This window comes from Semicossyphus pulcher, unplaced genomic scaffold (assembly GCF_022749685.1).
Source record: "Semicossyphus pulcher isolate SPU_LCO1_2020_fin unplaced genomic scaffold, fSemPul1.0.p SCAF_8, whole genome shotgun sequence".
NCBI lineage: Eukaryota > Metazoa > Chordata > Actinopteri > Labriformes > Labridae > Semicossyphus > Semicossyphus pulcher.
The window spans coordinates 3,602,024-3,619,681 of NW_027211759.1; the positions used below are offsets into that span (position 1 = coordinate 3,602,024).

The following is a 17,658-nucleotide window of genomic DNA, read 5'->3' on the forward strand; positions in this document are numbered from 1 at the left end:
TCAGCCAGTTTTAAAAAGCACAGCCAGTCCTGTTTGTGTCATTTGTTTTCAGTGTCTCTCATCACGTCCTGATTGGCGTTCTGTCCTCCATCTAACTTCTCCCCCCCCCTCTCAGTCTCTGGGTATAAAATGCACATTCAATGCAAATTTTTGGTTTTGTATTTTGAATATATGTTTGTTTTTATCATGGTTTTTTTATTTTATTTATTTTGTAAAGAGACATGTACCCTCCTGTGGTTATTTATTTAAGTTGTCTTAATTTTTCTGGTGTTTTTTGTATTTTTCTTTGTACTGAGAACAAGATTATTATCAGGTTAAGAGTTCAGACTAATTTCTCATTATCATTTCATTTGTTACATGTTTTTGATGTTATATACGATTCTGACAGGAAATATTTTTTCATATTTTTTTTTTTTTTTTCAAATTAAAGCTTTTGTATATAAACTGATTTTCTGTGTGACGTGTATGCTGTTTTCAGACTCTTCCTATTTCTCCATACTGACTAAATCCCTTTTAAAAATGACCTCAGACTGCATCCATATTACTTCATGATAATGGTGAAAGGAAAATCTAGAAAGACAATTTTACATTACCCTCATATCAAAGAGTTAACCAACAGGTCCATAGTCCTCCTTAAAGGAAACAAATGTTTAAGTCACAGAGTAGCTTTAATTTAGACCAATAAATTAATCTGTTTACATGTAACACACTTTGGCTATAGGTATTTGGTCTTTCAATATTTTTAGCTATGAAATAATCCTGTAAAGACTGCAAAACTTGAGAGATAAAGCCCTTAATGGATACCTATTGTTTCACAAATTAATCCAAAAAACAGTTTTTTTCCCTATTTTATTTTCCCTTAAACAGAAAATAAATGTCTTAACTGTCGCCATCGACTAACAGTGAGATTTTCCTGTGATTTTTGCTTAAGGGTGTTTGCTCGGCTACACGTCCATATACACAGTCTTTGGTTTGTAAGGTAATGTCTTGAGTCTGCAGCGCCACCGTGTGGCCGCAAATGAGAAGACGCCTGTATAAAAATGAAACGTAATGTAATGCAAGGAAGCTAACAGGAAACAAAAAACAATCATTTGTCTTTAGAAATAATTAAAATTCATCCGGAGATATGCAATCTAATTTTCTTTTTGTCATGTTCGTAGTATCGCACTGCATTTAGTGTTTCAAAGGGTTAAATTCAACGTTTAACGTGTCAACTAAGTTCTTCACTTTATTAAACAGAAGAAACATCTTTTTGAAATAGATATTTTGATGAATTGATATTGTATAATTCAATGAAGGTAAATATTCAACATTTTGAACGGGCGCATCGGGGAACAGCTGTAGGCAGGGGTCCTTCCGTCGTCAACACCGGAACAGCACGTGAAGAGTATGTATAACAATTTGTAAATGGCTCATAAACTCTGATTTAATACGATAGCGTGTTCTTCTTTTAAATTTGTTTAATATAAATATGTATATATTTAACCCAGAGACGTACTCTGACCTAACAGTAGACAATAAGCTCAGCCTTGAAATGTGACGTTTCTTTTTCATTCGAAGCTAAACTCCGTTTAAAATCTGATTTCAGACAAAATAACTGTGCTGCAGCACATAAAAATGTTCACCAAGTTTAACCAAATGCATTTTTAGATTCATTGAGTGGCGCTCTTCAATTCGGCTCACATAGAATAAACGTATCATTTTTGGAAAATCTTGAATTGGTTTGATTACACGGTCTATTATTAGGGTGTCATTTGGCCGGATAGTGTAATAGAACTAATATTGTAAGTCGACCAAGTTGATGATGATGCGTTTTACATTCATTTGTAAAATTTATTTAAAGACTTCAACATATTATCTATAAATACACACATTTTGAACCATCTAGCGGAAATACTAAAATAATCAAACTAAATTGTATTTCTCAACATATCAGCATGTCATGGTAGTGACAACCCTGGAAAAAGAGAAACAAGTACAAATTTGGCTTGTGTTTCACTGGTTCTGTGTCATTTCATCAGAGGTGTCAGAGGTCAGAATGGGTCGCTCATCCAAAGACAAGCGGGACATTTATTACCGTCTGGCCAAAGAGGAGGGCTGGAGGGCGAGGAGTGCCTTCAAGCTGCTGCAGCTGGACGAAGAATTCAACCTATTCCCAGGTGACAGCAAGGGGACACCTGTTCATACCCTCAATCCATCCATGTATTATTAGGCAATGGGCTGAAATATGTTCCTTATCCCTTAATATGAACCTGTGCTTCATTTATTTAATGTCTGAAAGAGTCAAAAATGAATTTTTGAAGGAGTATTTTCTCACTCAGGTGTAAATAGAGCGGTGGATCTGTGTGCAGCTCCTGGCAGCTGGAGTCAGGTCCTCAGTCGGAAGCTCAGGTAATGCTTTTTAATTTTTGTATTTTACTGTGTCCATTTAAACATTAGTTATCTTTGTATCTTAAATTTGATGTTTTCATAAAACAATAAGGTAAATCCTGAGTCTGCATTTTTGTTACTTGTTTTGTTTTTCCCCTCAGAGGGCAGGAGGAGAAAGGTGAGAAGGGTGAGGGAGGTGAGGAGGTGAAGATCGTGGCAGTGGACCTGCAGGCCATGGCTCCACTGCCTGGAGTCACTCAGATCCAGGGAGACATCACCAAGGTGAGGACATGATGACTTGCATGTAACTCTGATCTTTCTCTACTACATCCGATAGGAGATAAGTAGAGAAATTTTAGTGTTAGTAAACCCATAGCATTTGTGGAGGGCTTCCCTATCCTTAAAAATAGACGTTAAACGTAATTTAGTCGTCTTTCCCTTTTAATGACTTAAATCTGATACGTCCCAGTTAGTAAAGCACATCAGAAACAGAAGAAGAATCGCCTGACTGAGTCACATGACCTGTATCATCTTCCTCCTCTCAGGTGTCGACAGCTCAGGAGATCATCCGTCACTTTGAGGGTCAGCCAGCCGACCTGGTGGTGTGTGATGGAGCTCCAGACGGTGAGACTCACTTCCTGTCTGTCCTGTCCCGCTCTTTAGTCTGTCCTTTTCTCCCTCTTTAATAATGTTTTCATTCAGCCATGAGGAGTAATTTCCTGTTCTGTCTTCATAGTAACGGGGCTCCATGATGTGGACGAGTACATCCAGGCTCAGCTCCTATTGGCTGTGAGTAAAGAGGTGTGTCTCTATTCACCTGTCAGTCTGTGATGTCATGCTAACAGCTGTTTGTCTCACAGGCTCTGAACATCACAACTCACGTTCTGAAACCTGGAGGGACGTTTGTGGCTAAAGTGAGTCCAAATTTTATTCATATGATAATTTAAAACACACTTCCTATAATAATAACCTGTCTACTTTAAATACATTTGCTGTAATAATAGGAAATATAATAATAATGATAATAACTTTATGTCTATTGAGCCTTCCAGTTTAGAGTAATAGTTGCGTGCAGTGTTGCATTGTGGGATCAGATCAGACTTTATTGAAACCCTGTCCCGTCCTGTGTGTCTCAGATCTTCAGGGGGAAAGACGTGACTCTGCTGTACTCTCAGCTAAAGGTCTTCTTCAGTGGTGTGACCTGCGCCAAGCCTCGCAGCAGCAGAAACTCCAGCATCGGTGAGTACCACAACCGTCGACCAATCACACAACTCGAACAGGAGACAAACCCCGCCCCCAACTCATGCAATTATCATTTGTGCATCTGAGGTTTTTATATTGTAGCCTGCTGCAGTCCAATATCAGAAATGGATGAATTTACTTTTGATTTAAAAGAAAGTAGAAACTGATTAAATTATGTGTTTAATACCATTTTTATTTGACCTCTTTGACTGACATGATATGTGTCTGTCTGCAGAGGCCTTTGTGGTGTGTCAGAATTACTCCCCTCCTGAAGGTTACGTCCCGAACATGTCCAACCCTCTGCTGGATCATTCTTATGGTAACTATGAGCTTGCTCTTTCTTTGAAGTAGACCTCAAAGACTATTCTAATGTGTTTGTGTGAATGTGTTTTTTTTTCTTACAAAGGTTCAAAGTATCTGTTCTATTTTTAGTCATTATAACTGTTTTTGTAGAATAAATCAGATCTCTATCAGTCTCCTGTGTGTCGTGTTCCTGCTTCTCATCTGCCTGTTCTGGTCTCTGTCCTTCAGATGTGGACTTTAACCAGTTAGAGGGTCCAAACCGTGTTATTGTTCCCTTCCTGGCATGTGGTGACCTCAGTGCCTTCGACTCAGACAGAACCTATCCTCTGCAGGTGAGGAGACCCAGGTTTATCCTGCCGCTTTTCACAGAGTCAAATAGAAACATGGTTCTTTTGTTAAAACGATTTTTTGGTTATCTTGCTTTGTTTTCAATATGAAACTAAAGTTACTGAATAACTTGAGGTAGATTTAGGTGTATTCAGGGGGGAAAGAGGGATACATTAAGGGATACTTGTTTAAATGTGATTCATGTGTTTGTTTTTATTTAGACACACACACACGGTCTCAACTTTGTTTTCACCTATTTATGACGGTTTTTTTTTCTCTTAGCTGGATGCAGGTAAACAGTACCAGTACACTCCCCCCACCCAGCCGCCCATACGCCCTCCCTACCAGCAGGCCTGCCACCTCCGCAAGAACAACCTGCTTTCCAGAGAGGACGCTCCGTCTAACTGTCCAAACCAGAGTCAAGACAAGAAGGAACCACCAGCTGAGTCCACCTGATCCTTCTGATGACTGCTCATTCGTGGAAATAAACACCTGGAGATGGAAGCAGAGTCATCTTTACAGGACAATCTGGCTTCCTGTGGATGATCTTTTTTTCTGTGTGAAGAGAAGATGGATATGTGCGTCAGTACGGAGATACATACTGTTTCCTCCCTGCTCCAGTCTTTATGCTAAGCTCAGCAAAACATGCTATGGACCTTAATCCGTAATGGATACTTAACGATCATAGGAGTATGTTTTTTTTAATGGTTTGTCTGATTTTATGTTGAGTATTTAGTGACAGGTCATCAAACAGACTGAGGAATTGTGAACATTTTATATTTAAAAAAAATAAAAGTAATTTCTTGGAGATGAACCTGTTTGTGGTTTACTTTTATTGAATTTTGTAAGTGATTAAACGACAAGAAAAAAACGTGAAAGAAAGAACTAATTGTGCTGCCATCTAGTGTTGCTGCTTAAGTGATTTTAGTTTTAGAGTTATTGACCCTTTAAAAGTTTCCTTTTATATCAGGTTTTTCCTGCATGAATTGAAATTTGAAGAGAAAATAATAAACGTTGAACTTTCGTGGATACTGAGAGTTTAGTGCAACTCTGCTCTCTCATTCTGTGCAGGAACATCCACTTGAGCATCATTGCTTTTCTAGTTTATTTTATATACATACATGTTTAAATATATTTTCTGTCCTTGTGCTGCAGCACCATCTGATTTCCTCTTCTGTGAATCAAGTAGAAAAAGGTCTTCTCAATGAGAAAAACCCAACCTACCAAAAATAAGCGATTCTACTTCCTGGTTTTCCTTTGTACGCGATGACGTAACGGCGTAAAGACTCACACAACCGCATTGTTGTTGGGGGAAGAGAAGCTCGGGCAGTTGCTGAGCTCTGCCACTTCCAACTGTCTTTAAAGAGTCACAACGATCCGTATTTGTTCTTTACAAAGTATAACACCCGAAACCGGTTCCGTCGCCCTGGATACCTGTCGGTCAATTCCAAATTTTACTCGGTTCAGCGTGAGCCGCGGCCGCCGTTGGATGAGCGGACTGAATGTGGATTTAACTGCTGCTTCGCTCCACAGGCCGCGCCGCCATTGCTGCTGGTTTTATAAGCTGAATTCGTGAAAATAAAGAGGTAAGTTCATCCTCACTCTGCCCTTGCATTTTTAATATCACCCGCTATAGTTTGAACAGGTTTAAATCCGAGAACAATCCTCACTGTTCCGAGGAAAAGCCACCTTTTCCGATCAAGGCAGTTTCTTGTTGTGTTGGTCGCCATATTTCCTCCCCCCTCAGTTAGATGTAATGCTAGCAGGCTATCGTTAGCCCAGTTTGTGGACGGAGTGTCCTAATGCGTTTAACGGGCTTCCGGAGAGGTCGCCGCCAGATAGGTGGGCACCGCCGGGTAATCTTTACTTTTATCAGACCTATGTTTGGTAGATAGCGTTGAAAGAGACGGTATTTATTGCACTGATCAATGTTGTGGTCCGGATGAGTGAAGCTAACGTTAGCATTGGCTAGCAGTAACCCGTCAACACGGTCAGGGAGAAGCTGAACGAGGAGAGGCTTCTGCTTCCGAGGATATTCAACAACAACCAGCTCTCAGCGGCTCCAGGCAGGCTCGCTGAGCCGACCGTGAGCTCGCTGTGGTCGGCGTGTAAGTGTGCTGCTCTCGGCACATTTCTTTCATTCATTGAACGTTATCACAGTCAGCCTGTTTCCGCCCCCTGGACTGTTTTTTCATTCAGCAGTCAACTGAAAGCACATCGATCTTATAAATTAAAGCTGCACACAGGGTCACAGGGGCTTTACTAAGACTTGTTAGCTGAGCTCCATGTCCCATCTGTTCCTGTAAAGATACCACTGTAATTGCATTAACAATATTGTTTCCTGCACAACAGAGGAGTGTCAGAATCCATTTCACTGGCCAAAAGTGTCGACACAGTGGGAAGATGCACAGACATACTGAACTCATCCACAGTTACTGAATCAACAACATAACTGATAATTGACTGATTGTTTAAAGGTTACCTCAGCATACTGTCAGACATTCTTTATAATTTAAAATGTCTAAAAGTGTTTTTGACTCCCCTGCGAGAGTTACCTAGGGATAATTAATTTAACATGAATGAATTTATACATTTTATAGTTAGTATGGAAAATAATTTATAGATTAATTTAATAATAGTTGCAGTGTGAATGTTGACACTATGGAACGTGACAATTGTTTTCAGTATCTGTCAGTGTACATGTAAACAGTGCACAGAATAAATGTACAGGAGGATACAGATACAGACAGCTAAACAAAGATAAGCAAGCATTAACACACATGTCTGTCTTTATAGGACAGAGTTGTACAGCAAATACAATATAAGCGTAAAGGTTGACTTTTACATTACGCCTGCACGATTTACGGGCATTCTGTGCCGTGCGATAATATTGTTCTATATCTAGATGACTTTGTGACTATTTACTATTGGCAGGTGCTTATATATTCTTATATATTCTTCTTCATTATAAATAATGAAGGTACCAAAGGCTGTTTAAGTTGAATCAAAAATTCTGAACATTAGATTTTTCTTAGATTAGAAGTGTTTGAGTCAGTCGTTATTTATCACTTTCATTTTGGTGGAAAATATCGTTAATCTCTTTTCAGCCATATTATAGACAGAGAATCATAGTGGGACAGATATCAACCATTCTTAAACAACACTCGGCCCTAATGTAGTCCAGCCATTCGCATAACCAGCATACCAGTTAGATATTGGCAAAGATTTGTAGGCAAAACAAAGACTTAGCTGTACCATGTGACACACACACACTGCATTTGCACTAAAGCAACACTTTGTTTTATGTTGCTTTAACGTGCATGAAGCTTAATGCAGGTTTTTTAAAAAGAAATAAGATTTTTATTTTCAACAGCAGAAGGCCGTGCAGGGTAACAGATCGGGTAATAGGTTGTTGTGTTCACGTACAAATGTTTTCATCCACACACAGAACTTCTCATCTCTTATTTAAACCGGATCCTAAGAAAAAGTATAGAACAATGTCACTTAAAGTTATGTGTTTATTTTGCATGTTTCTTTGGCTCTCTGTGATTGAAGGGTGCTGACATCTGACACCTTGCAAAAACACAGTCACTTCCCAGCATTGTTCCTGCGAGGCAGCATTGAGGGTTAAGGCTGTTAATCATTAGAGCAGGTTCTGTTAGATCTCACTCACACTGCTCTGTGTACTGGTCGTTGCTTTACAGCGTGAGGTAATGCAAGGTAATATTGTCTTTGAATAGCAGTTGCTGCCACATTACATCAGTGACACAGTTTTTTCATGTGTTCGGTTTTCAAGGTCTTTACGGCTTCAAGATGAAGAAAAAAGGTCGACATCACCGCCCGGCGGTGCTGAAGAGAGATTCCTCTCCCATCAAACCGTCACCTAACCGGGAGACGCTGACATATGCAGAGGCTCAGCGAATAGTGGAGCTGGAGGTGGACGGCCGTGTGCATCGGCTCAGCATCTACGACAAGCTGGACGTCATCACTGACGATGATCCCACGGCCCAGGAGATCATGGAGTGCAACAGCAACAAGGAGAACAACGAGAAGCCCCAGCAGGTCCTGGTGCGCTCTGTGCGCCTCAAAAACAACCAGCAGAAGAAGAATGCAGCACTTACGGCTGCGCACGGGGGCATCAGCACACACAGCAGTGCTAGTGGCCTTCTGGAGCCAAAGGTTAGAACGGTTGAATACAATCTGCCGGTGGTGCCGAGGAGGCCGGCGGCGTATTATAAATATATGGAGAGGACGGAAGAGGAGCTGGATGAGGAGGTGGAGTACGACATGGATGAGGAGGACTACGCCTGGCTGGAGCTAATCAACGAGAAGAGGAAGAGTGAGGGTGTCAGCCAGGTGTCACACAACCTGTTTGAGTTCCTCATGGACCGATTCGAGAAGGAGTCGTACTCGGCCACACAGGGTCAGAGCGATCTGCAGTCACTAGTGGATGAGGACGCTGTCTGCTGCATCTGCATGGATGGGGACGGAGCTGACAGTAACGTCATCCTCTTCTGTGACTCGTGCAACATCGCTGTGCATCAAGAGTGCTACGGCGTGCCGTACATCCCCGAGGGCCAGTGGCTGTGCCGGCATTGCCTGCAGTGCCCGTCGCGGCCTGCTGAGTGCGTCTTTTGTCCGAACCGAGGCGGAGCCCTGAAGAAGACTGATGACGATCGCTGGGGCCATGTAGCATGCGCACTTTGGGTGCCTGAGGTTGGCTTCTCCGACACGGTTTTCATAGAGCCCATCGACGGCGTCCGCAATATCCCGCCGGCGCGCTGGAAGCTCACCTGCTACCTGTGTAAAGAGAAGGGTGCAGGGGCGTGCATCCAGTGCGATAAGATCAACTGTTACACCGCCTTCCACGTCAGCTGTGCCCAGAAGGCTGGCCTCTACATGAAGATGGAGCCTGTCAAAGAGGTGACATCGTCTGGTGCCTCCACCTTCTCTGTGAAAAAGACGTCCTATTGCTGCAGCCACACGCCTGAAGGCTGCGACCGCAGGTCGCTCAACATCTACCAGGAGCCACACCCGAAAAACGGAGCCTGTCACAAGAGGGCTGACAAGAGGGGGAAGTCCCGGACAAAGAGCTGGCAGAAGAAGAAGAGTAAGAGAGTGGAGCCCGAGCCAGAACCTGAGCCCGAGACCCCCGCTACCTCGGGACCCAGTATCACTGTTTCAAGGTAAGCAGGAAACGAGGTCCCTTCAGTGTCTCACACATGAAGTATTTGCAATCAACTCATGTGTTTTTTGTTCTGCCATAACTGTTGACATCCTCATTTGGAAGAATAGTTTCTTAATGTGTAAAAAGAGCCGAGGAGTTACTCTCTATCTTTGACATCACTAAAAAGATGTCTGACAGGTCGAGGATCAGATTTATGGTCACAACCTGCAGCAGATATGAAGACACAGATCAAATATATGAAACTTAGAGGTTTGTGTCTGCAAAGGTTGTCTCTTAAGTTGAGTACGTAATGATTAACATCTGTTTCTGCCTCAGTTTCGACACCATCCTGAACCAGGTGGCCGTTCAGAGGAAGCGTCTCTTCGTCGAGCGAGTGTTCAGTTACTGGGTGCAGAAGAGGCAGTCGAGGAACAACGTGCCGCTGATCCGCCGGCTGCAGGCCACCCCTCAAGCGCCCAAATGCAAGCAGATGGTCAGTGCTGCTAACTCTCGCTGGATTCTGACTGGAGTGTGTTTTAACATTGTTCTTACTGAAATACACTTGGTTTGTATGCAGGACCGCATGGAGACCAACCAGGCACTGAAGGAGCAGCTTAAGGAATGGCACCGCCTCCGCCACGACCTGGAGCGAGCTCGCCTGCTGCTGGAGCTCATCAGGAAGAGAGAGAAGCTGAAGAGGGAGGAGGTAGAGTCATTTCCTCGTTTATCCTTTCTGTTTCTGTGGCTCACGACAAACAGCCAATGTACACTCTCTAATTGACTATATACTGATCACAAGCACTGGAACATTCACACATAAAATGTGATACAAATCTCCCATGTATTAAACCTTGTGTTCGTCTCCACGCTGAGCTGTGTGACTGTGTGTTCTCCCTTCAGATGAAGCAGCAGCAGTCGGTGCTGGAGGTCCAGCTGACCCCTTTCAACATCCTGCTTCGAGCCGTGCTCAGTCAGCTGCAGGAGAAGGACCAGTACAGCATCTTCGCTCAGCCCGTCAGCGTCAAGGAGGTCTGCAGCCATTTATCTGTCTCGTCAGGCGGCTTCACTCTTCATCATGATCTTGTCTCCTCTTGTTGAAGAAGCTGTCAGTCATATCTGCTGATTGCCATCGTGTCAGACAACCGGCATCCTCCAACGTGTCTCTTCTGTCTCCTGCAGGTTCCCGACTACCTTGACCACATCAAGAACCCCATGGACTTCTCCACCATGAGGAAACGCATCGACGGCCATGACTACAGAAGCCTGGAGGACTTCGAGGGCGACTTCAACCTCATCATCGCCAACTGCATGTCCTACAACGCCAAGGACACGTTCTTCTACAAGGCAGCTCAGCGGATGCAGGACCATGGAGGAGTGATCCTCCGCAGGGCCCGCAGGGAGGCCGACAGAATCGGCTTCGACTTCCCGAGCGGGCTGCATCTACCTGAAGTCCCAAAACTGGAGGCTCCACCCCCTTTCTCCTGGGAGGATGGTGAGTCACGTGATTAATGAGAAACAGAAAATCGGTAATCAATGGTGCTGATGAATTTAAACAGTTAAAGTAACGTCTGGTTCCAGTTTCTCCACTGAGAGGATTTGTAGCTTTTGTGTCACACATTAACGTTGGAGCTACGTGATGGAGATAGTGTCGTGCTGATGTAACGTGACCTCTCTCTCTCACAGTGGACCGCCTGCTGAGCCCGACCTACCGCCGACTGACCCCACTGGAGGATCAGCTGAAGGAGCTGCTGGAGAAGCTGGACCTGAGCACGGCCATGAAGCACAGCCCGTCCCGCAGCAAGAGGCTAAAGCTGCTCAAGAAGACCATCATGGAGGTCCGCAGCGAGATGAGTCTGAAGAAGTCGCTCCCGACGCCGTCTCCCGCCCCGACGGAACCCAGCTCGCCCCCCGCTGACTCAGAGGAGAAACCACTACCCGAGCCTCCGGCAGAGCCCTGCACGCCGCAGGAGGAGAAGCCTTTACCTCTGCCAACGTTCGAGCTGTTGACCTCTCTGTCAGCGCTCGACACCTCGCCCAGCGACTCAGAGCCGCCCCCTCTGAAGACCCTCAAATCCAGCATGGACCACGTTACCATGGAGCTCGATGGCGACAATAACACTTCTACCTCAGTGCCCCCGGACACCCCCAACGGGCACATGCCAGACTTGCCGCTCCTCAACGGTAACCTCCACAGTGAAGCCTCCAGCACCTGCAATCGACGGACCAACAACCTCTTCCGCAAGTCCAAGAGCGCCAGCCCCCAGAAACCACCCAAGACCCAAGAGGTCACGCCGACGTCACCGCTGGGCTCCAAAACCTTCCTTTCGGTGGTGATCCCTCGACTGGAGACGCTCCTCCTGCCCAAGAAGAGGAAACGCAGCTGCAGCGCAGACGGCGAGGAGGAGGAAGAGGAGGAGTCGCCGATCAAACGCCTCGGCACAGGTACTCACAGAACTTACAGCAAAAAATCTCTCAAGCAACAAAACATAAACTCAAGTGTAATGATCCAAGTACTGCACCACAACCCATCAACCACACCAAAACACTGCAACACCTATTTTCTTCTTCAGGTATAGCGAATGGTTTTGTGGTAGAGGAGGAGGAAATCTCAGCGTCTCCTCGTCTGCTGGAGCCTCGCCGGCGCTGTGCCTCCGAGTCGAGCATCTCCTCCAGCGGCAGCGTCCTCTGCAGCACCAGGTGAGATGAGGAGGAAACATGCCCACTCATAACAGTTTGACTTGTTAGCTTAACAGTTAATTGACACTGATGAAATAATTATCAAAGTAGTTTCTGATGTATTTAATAGCTCGTAATAAGTCCATGAATCATCATTGAGTCTAAACTTTGACTGGTTTTAAATGTCCTCATGATGGTGGGCTTTGAGTCTTTCCTCCTCCTGACAACCAATGAATCCACTCGACCACACAAACAGTTTCCTTATCCTCGCATTCTTCTCGCCTCAGCACTGTCATCGTGTCTAAAAGTGGGAAAGGGCGGCCGGCGGCGGCTCGACGGAGCACCGTGGACGACAAAAACACTCTGATGACCTGCATCGAAAACGGCGAGTTCACCGCAGCTGCCAAGATCTCTACAGGTGAGCAGAACGCTCTGCTCAGCGTCATCTCATGACTGCATGAATATGCAGGAACCGTTACAGCCTGTTTGCAGCTGCAAGCTAAAGTGATCTTAACTTTTTGTACCTTTAGTTAATCATGTCAAACCCCAAATTATGAAAAAAAAGGGTTTAAAAAAAGAAACTCCCAGTGAGTGAAAAACAAGAGTGCAGAAACAGGAAACCTGTGAGGGACAGGGCGGAAGTGAAGGCAGTTATTTTCTCTGTGGGTTCAGTGAAATCTGGGCTCGTCTACGAGCTGAGTCTCACGTTTTCAGTTCAACTTGTTCTTTAAAAACTGTGGTTCAGCTCAGTACTGTCAATAGTTAAAGTCACTGTTCTCTGGAGAGTTCGCCTTAGTTTTAAAGACAAAATAAGGCAATCATTTAAGCAAATATTAGATTTTTTACATTTGATTGCTTCCTGATCAAATATCTGACAGTAGGATAAGAATGCGAGGAACAGAAGAAGGCCAGAATCTAAAGTGCATAAAAAAGGAGGATAAAGTTAAAGCAGTCCGGCTGGAGAGCTCAGGACACCGTCAGCAGGTTTACACAGTCTGGAGCCTGAAACGGACATTCAGACAATAAGTTCAGCTCAAATGCTGAAACATGCCTGAAGGCTCCAATGAGCGATGAGTTTATCAAGGTGAAGAGAAATGCTGCTTCTAAGGTCAAACACTTCATATTTTACTGCCACAGGCGGTCGTAGGCCTGCTATTCAATCATTTAACTCAGCCCAAAGTAAATGATTGAATGGCCTGCCTGCTTGCCTTCCTACCTACGTACCTGCCTAACTGCATGCACTCTGCCGAGGCCACACAAGACCGTCAGAGAAGCTACATGGGTAGCGATAACAGCCATGAGCTGCGCTGCTCTCCCTGACGCTCTCTTGTGGACTCGTCCTGCACCAGAAGTGAGGCGGAGCACGTTCGTGTGTTTAGGGGGACTTTGGGATTTTTTTCAGGCGTATACTTTAAAAATCTTCCTGGTTCCTCCAAAGTCGCTGACCCCAGCGTTAAAAGTGATGCGTGTGCTCAGCTCCCCTTTGTGTGCATGGCTTTGTGTGCAGACTGGTTGCTCTGTGTCTGTTGCAGTGAACACTTCATAACTTGCTTGTTGTTGTTTCTGTAGAGGTGTGGAAGCCCTCCGCTGCTTCTTCATTTGTTCTGGAGCCTCTTAAACTAGTTTGGGCTAAATGTAGTGGATATCCCTCCTACCCCGCCCTGGTGAGTGAGTGTCAGTGCCCTCTGTGTCTCTTCACCCATCTGCCGCTCTGCCATTGTGCGTGCCGTAGCTCGTGATTTGTGCTCATAGCCATGCGTCGGCTGCCAGCCAGCAGTGTGTGGACGTGTGTGTGTGTGTGTGTGTGTGTGTGTGTGGAGTCTGCCGCTTCGCTCAGAGCGTCTCGGCCAGACTCAGCCTTGCATGCTTGTGTCTCTGAGTGCGGGCTTCTTCTGTGTGGCCGCTGCCACCTGGATATTGTCCACAATGTCACTGAGAGGAGAGCGCCTGACTCAGTCTCCATCCTCTCTGGCTTTATGTCTTTACAGATCATGGACCCCAGAGCGCGGAGGAAGGCGTGTCAACACAACGGGGTGGAGCTTCCCCAGCCGCCGCAGGACGTTCTCAGAGCCGGAGAGCGGATGCAGTTCAGGTCCGCAGAGAAACTCTTCCTCGTCCACTTCTTCGACAGCAGGCGCAGCTGGTGAGGCGCTCACCGATTCACGCTAGAAAAGACGAGTAAAGAAGTGGGAAAAATAACCTCCCTAAAACTCAGCACAGATCTAACCTGGTTATATTTCTCAGGGATTAAGGACAACAGTGTTTTCTTTTGATACACCTGCGAAGAGGATGCCAAAGTGACGGCCTCTTCAGCCTTCGTCTTTTTAAATGAATATCTGTTATAGGTTTATTTTTCAGATGGTAAAAGGCAGACACAGTGGTGATAAACTTTAGACACAAACATCTGGCCCCGACTGTCAAACATGGAAGTAATGTGTCCAATAACTTTGTGTTCTTGATTATGCTGAGACTATCACCGCAGGCTTTAGTCCAGTGAGAAAGGTGGAGGTTTGAGGAACAGTTCATGTTAGAGAGGCAGCAGCACGCAAACTCTGCTCCCTGATGTCGTCTGGAGTAAGAAGTAGCTCATGACACTGACACTCTGTCCTCGCTCTCTTCAGGCAATGGCTTCCTAGATCCAAGATGGCTCCCTTCGGGATCAACCAGACGCTGGACAGAGTTAAGCTGAAGGAGGCTCGCTGCTCCTCCATCCGAAAAGCTGTGCGGCTCGCCTTTGACCGAGCCATGAACCACCTGAACCGTGTCAGCGGCGAGCTAGAGCCGAGCGCCGACCTCGCTGTCACGGACTGAACTCCCCCCACCCCTCCGAAATCCTCCCATCATCCATCTCTCCTCTTTGTCCTTTCAGCCTTTTGTTTCGATCACAGCAGAGACGCTCTGTTCCTGCCTCATACGCACAACAAACACATACACTTGTCATGTTTACCATTTCCTGCAAACTGGATCGTTTTCCCGTCTCCCCTGACATTTGACCCCCTCTGTCTGAAATACTGTAGCTTGTGACGGCCATCTTGTTTTGTCAAAGAGCTATGCAACGAAAACGACTCGGCTAGCAGGTGCAAAAAGTCCGGAAAAAACATAACCTTGGCTATGAGGACCGAAATCTCACGGGTCTAAACCTGTTGAATGTGTCAGAGCTTGACCTCTGACCTCCTTAAATGTGCTGCAAGACTGCTGCAATAGTCCCACTGCCACCAAACTGTCCATCAGTGCGCGTGCGACTGCAGCAGCTCCTGTAAATATCCTGTACAAGGCCTGACACTAATTTATTCACTCCCTCAGTTTGTTTTGGTACATGGTGTTCACATATTTATACAGTCGGAGGTGATGATCCACGTCGTCGCCGGCACTGACGCTGTCGGCCTTTCTGCTGGTGCTATCTCTACACAGAGACAAAACAAACATGCATACTGTAATGAAAGTTTTTATTTCAGCTCCTTTTTTACCGTTTTTGTAAGTTATTGAGTTGTCGAGCTTCAAGTTCTCTCGTTTCTGGCATTAATTTTTTTGTGAGTTCGCATCTTTTTTTTTTTTTTTACCTGAATGTTTTTACTGGACTACTTCTACATTTTTTTTGTTTGTACATATTTATATAAAATCTATATAGATGCTCTCAAAAAGTTTAAAATGCCGAAAGTGCATCATTCACACCGAAACCAAAAAAGATCTGCTGCCCACACGGTTCCCACTAATGTGTTTTTACAGTTGTGTTTTCAGGTTTTCAGCCTTTCTGTTTGCGTGCTGTGATGAGTTTGAGTCTGTAAGACGCCCCAGAATCATCTTCCACCTGACCTGAGCTACAGTCAGCTGTAGGAGAGAAGAGAATGTGCCTGTACTAATTTATTGTAAAGCAGAAAATGTATATGCATTACTTTATAGAGAGAGTATTGTAAGAAAATACTACGGGCACACGAGGAGCCACGTGTAGAGGCGCCTCCTCTTCTGTTTGTGATTCTTTTTCATTTTTGGATTAATAGCATTAAATCTGAGAGGTGAGGTGATAGTGTTTGATGTTTTATTTTGGCAGGGTAGCAATGGGTAGACTTCCTGTTTTGTTTGGCCCCTCTGGATGTGGATGTTGTGTGTAAATAGATTTGGTACTTCAGCTGATTCTCTGGGAAAAACCACAGTTATAGCCAACGGGAGCGGAAACCAGCCGACGGCAGGCCGGTGGGATTTTTATACTAAAACACTGAAAAATTAAAATATGTTATTGAATCACTGACTGAACGAGTCCTCGTTTTATTACCGCTCACTCTTTTAGATTTGTCCTCTTTTTTTTTTTCTTCTTCTTTAGTATTTTTTGCTACTTTTTTTCTTCTTATTTTAATATTTAATTTTTTTAGCCTTTTTTAAAAACATAATTTTATTGATTAAATTGTTTTTGTTTTGTGTAACCTTAGCTTTATCATTTACCATAGTTGTATTCCTTTTTTAAATAGATTTATGTCCTGGTTATCCTTTTTTTACTTGTTAAATTTGAGCACATTTTCTTTATTTTCATGAGTTGTAAAAAATATTTTGTGTATTCCTATTATTTTGCTTTTATTTAATCTTCCTGTGGACATTTTGTATTTTGACTCAGTTTTCTTCCAGTTTTGTCCAGAAGAAGTCACCAGCTTTTCCCAGCAGCAGAAGAACCTGGAGCAGTACACCTCAACTGGTCTAACCTCAGGACCCACCACCTCCTCCTTCATGACTAATCGTGATCTCTCAAATGTATTTAATGAAAAATGCGGCAGTTTAATGCAGTAGTGTAAACAGTACAGTAGTATTAACAGTATAATAGGGAAGCAAAATGAGCAGCAGTGTATAAGAGGAAAATATTCCCTCTACAGTTCATTCAGTTAGACGCCTTTTTTCAACAGAACAAACTCAAAGTGCAACATAAACGCAACAACTGTCGGGCTCGTCGAGTGTCAACAATGTAGCTGGAGCTGTGGGAAACCATCAGTGGACTACACTACTACTGCACGCACGTCATAGGAAACTTGTGTCCTTCAAAATAAAAGCGCAGTATCGACTTTTTTTAAGCACACATCCGCAACCCACTTTTGGGTCCCGACCCACCAGTTGAGAACCACTGACCTGGCGTATAGTAGGCCATGTAGGTTTGTCAGAGCTCCAGATTTAGAAGAAGAAACTATTTCCCTTGTATAACATGTCAGGAATCACTTAAACTACTCAAACAACAGAAAGGTCTTAAACAGACCCACTGAAACCACCAAAGACAAAAAAGAACTGATCAGCAACTTTCCTGCACGTCACCACCTGACCACCAGGTGGAGCTGTTGTTCTCCGGTCGGTAGAAGGTCTGTTGGAAGGTAATGTCTGTAATACATGATTTTAAAGGACCTTTTGGACATTTAGTCTCTTCTTTTACAGCAGACAGAAAACAGTAAGCGAGGGGAGAGACAGTCAGCGATGGTCCCCGTCTGGTTTCACACGCTTGTGATGGTCATTATTCTCCTCAAAAACAAATGTTTTCTAACAAATGGCAGGCTGCTCTCAGACTGGTTCAGGTTTCCTCCAGGGTTTCCTCGTATTCAGCT

General features: G+C 44.5%; 2 protein-coding genes across 3 annotated transcripts; both read left to right on the forward strand.

Moving 5' to 3' along the window:
• The first annotated feature begins 1,356 nt into the window (after window positions 1-1,356).
• ftsj1 (FtsJ RNA 2'-O-methyltransferase 1) lies at window positions 1,357-5,056 on the forward strand. Its single transcript, XM_069686817.1, has 11 exons — window positions 1,357-1,387; window positions 2,022-2,159; window positions 2,322-2,391; window positions 2,532-2,652; window positions 2,916-2,994; window positions 3,107-3,159; window positions 3,231-3,284; window positions 3,507-3,609; window positions 3,848-3,931; window positions 4,144-4,247; window positions 4,525-5,056. Exons 2-11 carry the CDS (start codon window positions 2,039-2,041, stop codon window positions 4,696-4,698), a joined length of 963 nt encoding a protein of 320 aa, XP_069542918.1. The 5' UTR covers window positions 1,357-1,387; window positions 2,022-2,038; the 3' UTR covers window positions 4,699-5,056.
• A 500-nt stretch (window positions 5,057-5,556) lies between these two features.
• LOC138612972 (bromodomain-containing protein 1-like) lies at window positions 5,557-16,316 on the forward strand. 2 transcript variants are annotated; one of them, XM_069686516.1, is made up of 12 exons: window positions 5,557-5,828; window positions 8,039-9,428; window positions 9,746-9,902; window positions 9,987-10,115; window positions 10,310-10,438; window positions 10,589-10,901; window positions 11,093-11,851; window positions 11,980-12,106; window positions 12,373-12,503; window positions 13,655-13,749; window positions 14,074-14,228; window positions 14,707-16,316. In XM_069686516.1, exons 2-12 carry the CDS (start codon window positions 8,056-8,058, stop codon window positions 14,894-14,896), a joined length of 3,558 nt encoding a protein of 1,185 aa, XP_069542617.1. In that variant the 5' UTR covers window positions 5,557-5,828; window positions 8,039-8,055; the 3' UTR covers window positions 14,897-16,316. The 2 variants fall into 2 exon arrangements, with proteins under 2 accessions (XP_069542617.1, XP_069542616.1); XM_069686515.1 differs by lacking the exon at window positions 13,655-13,749 and having other exon boundaries at window positions 14,707-14,818.
• Window positions 16,317-17,658: the final 1,342 nt, after the last annotated feature.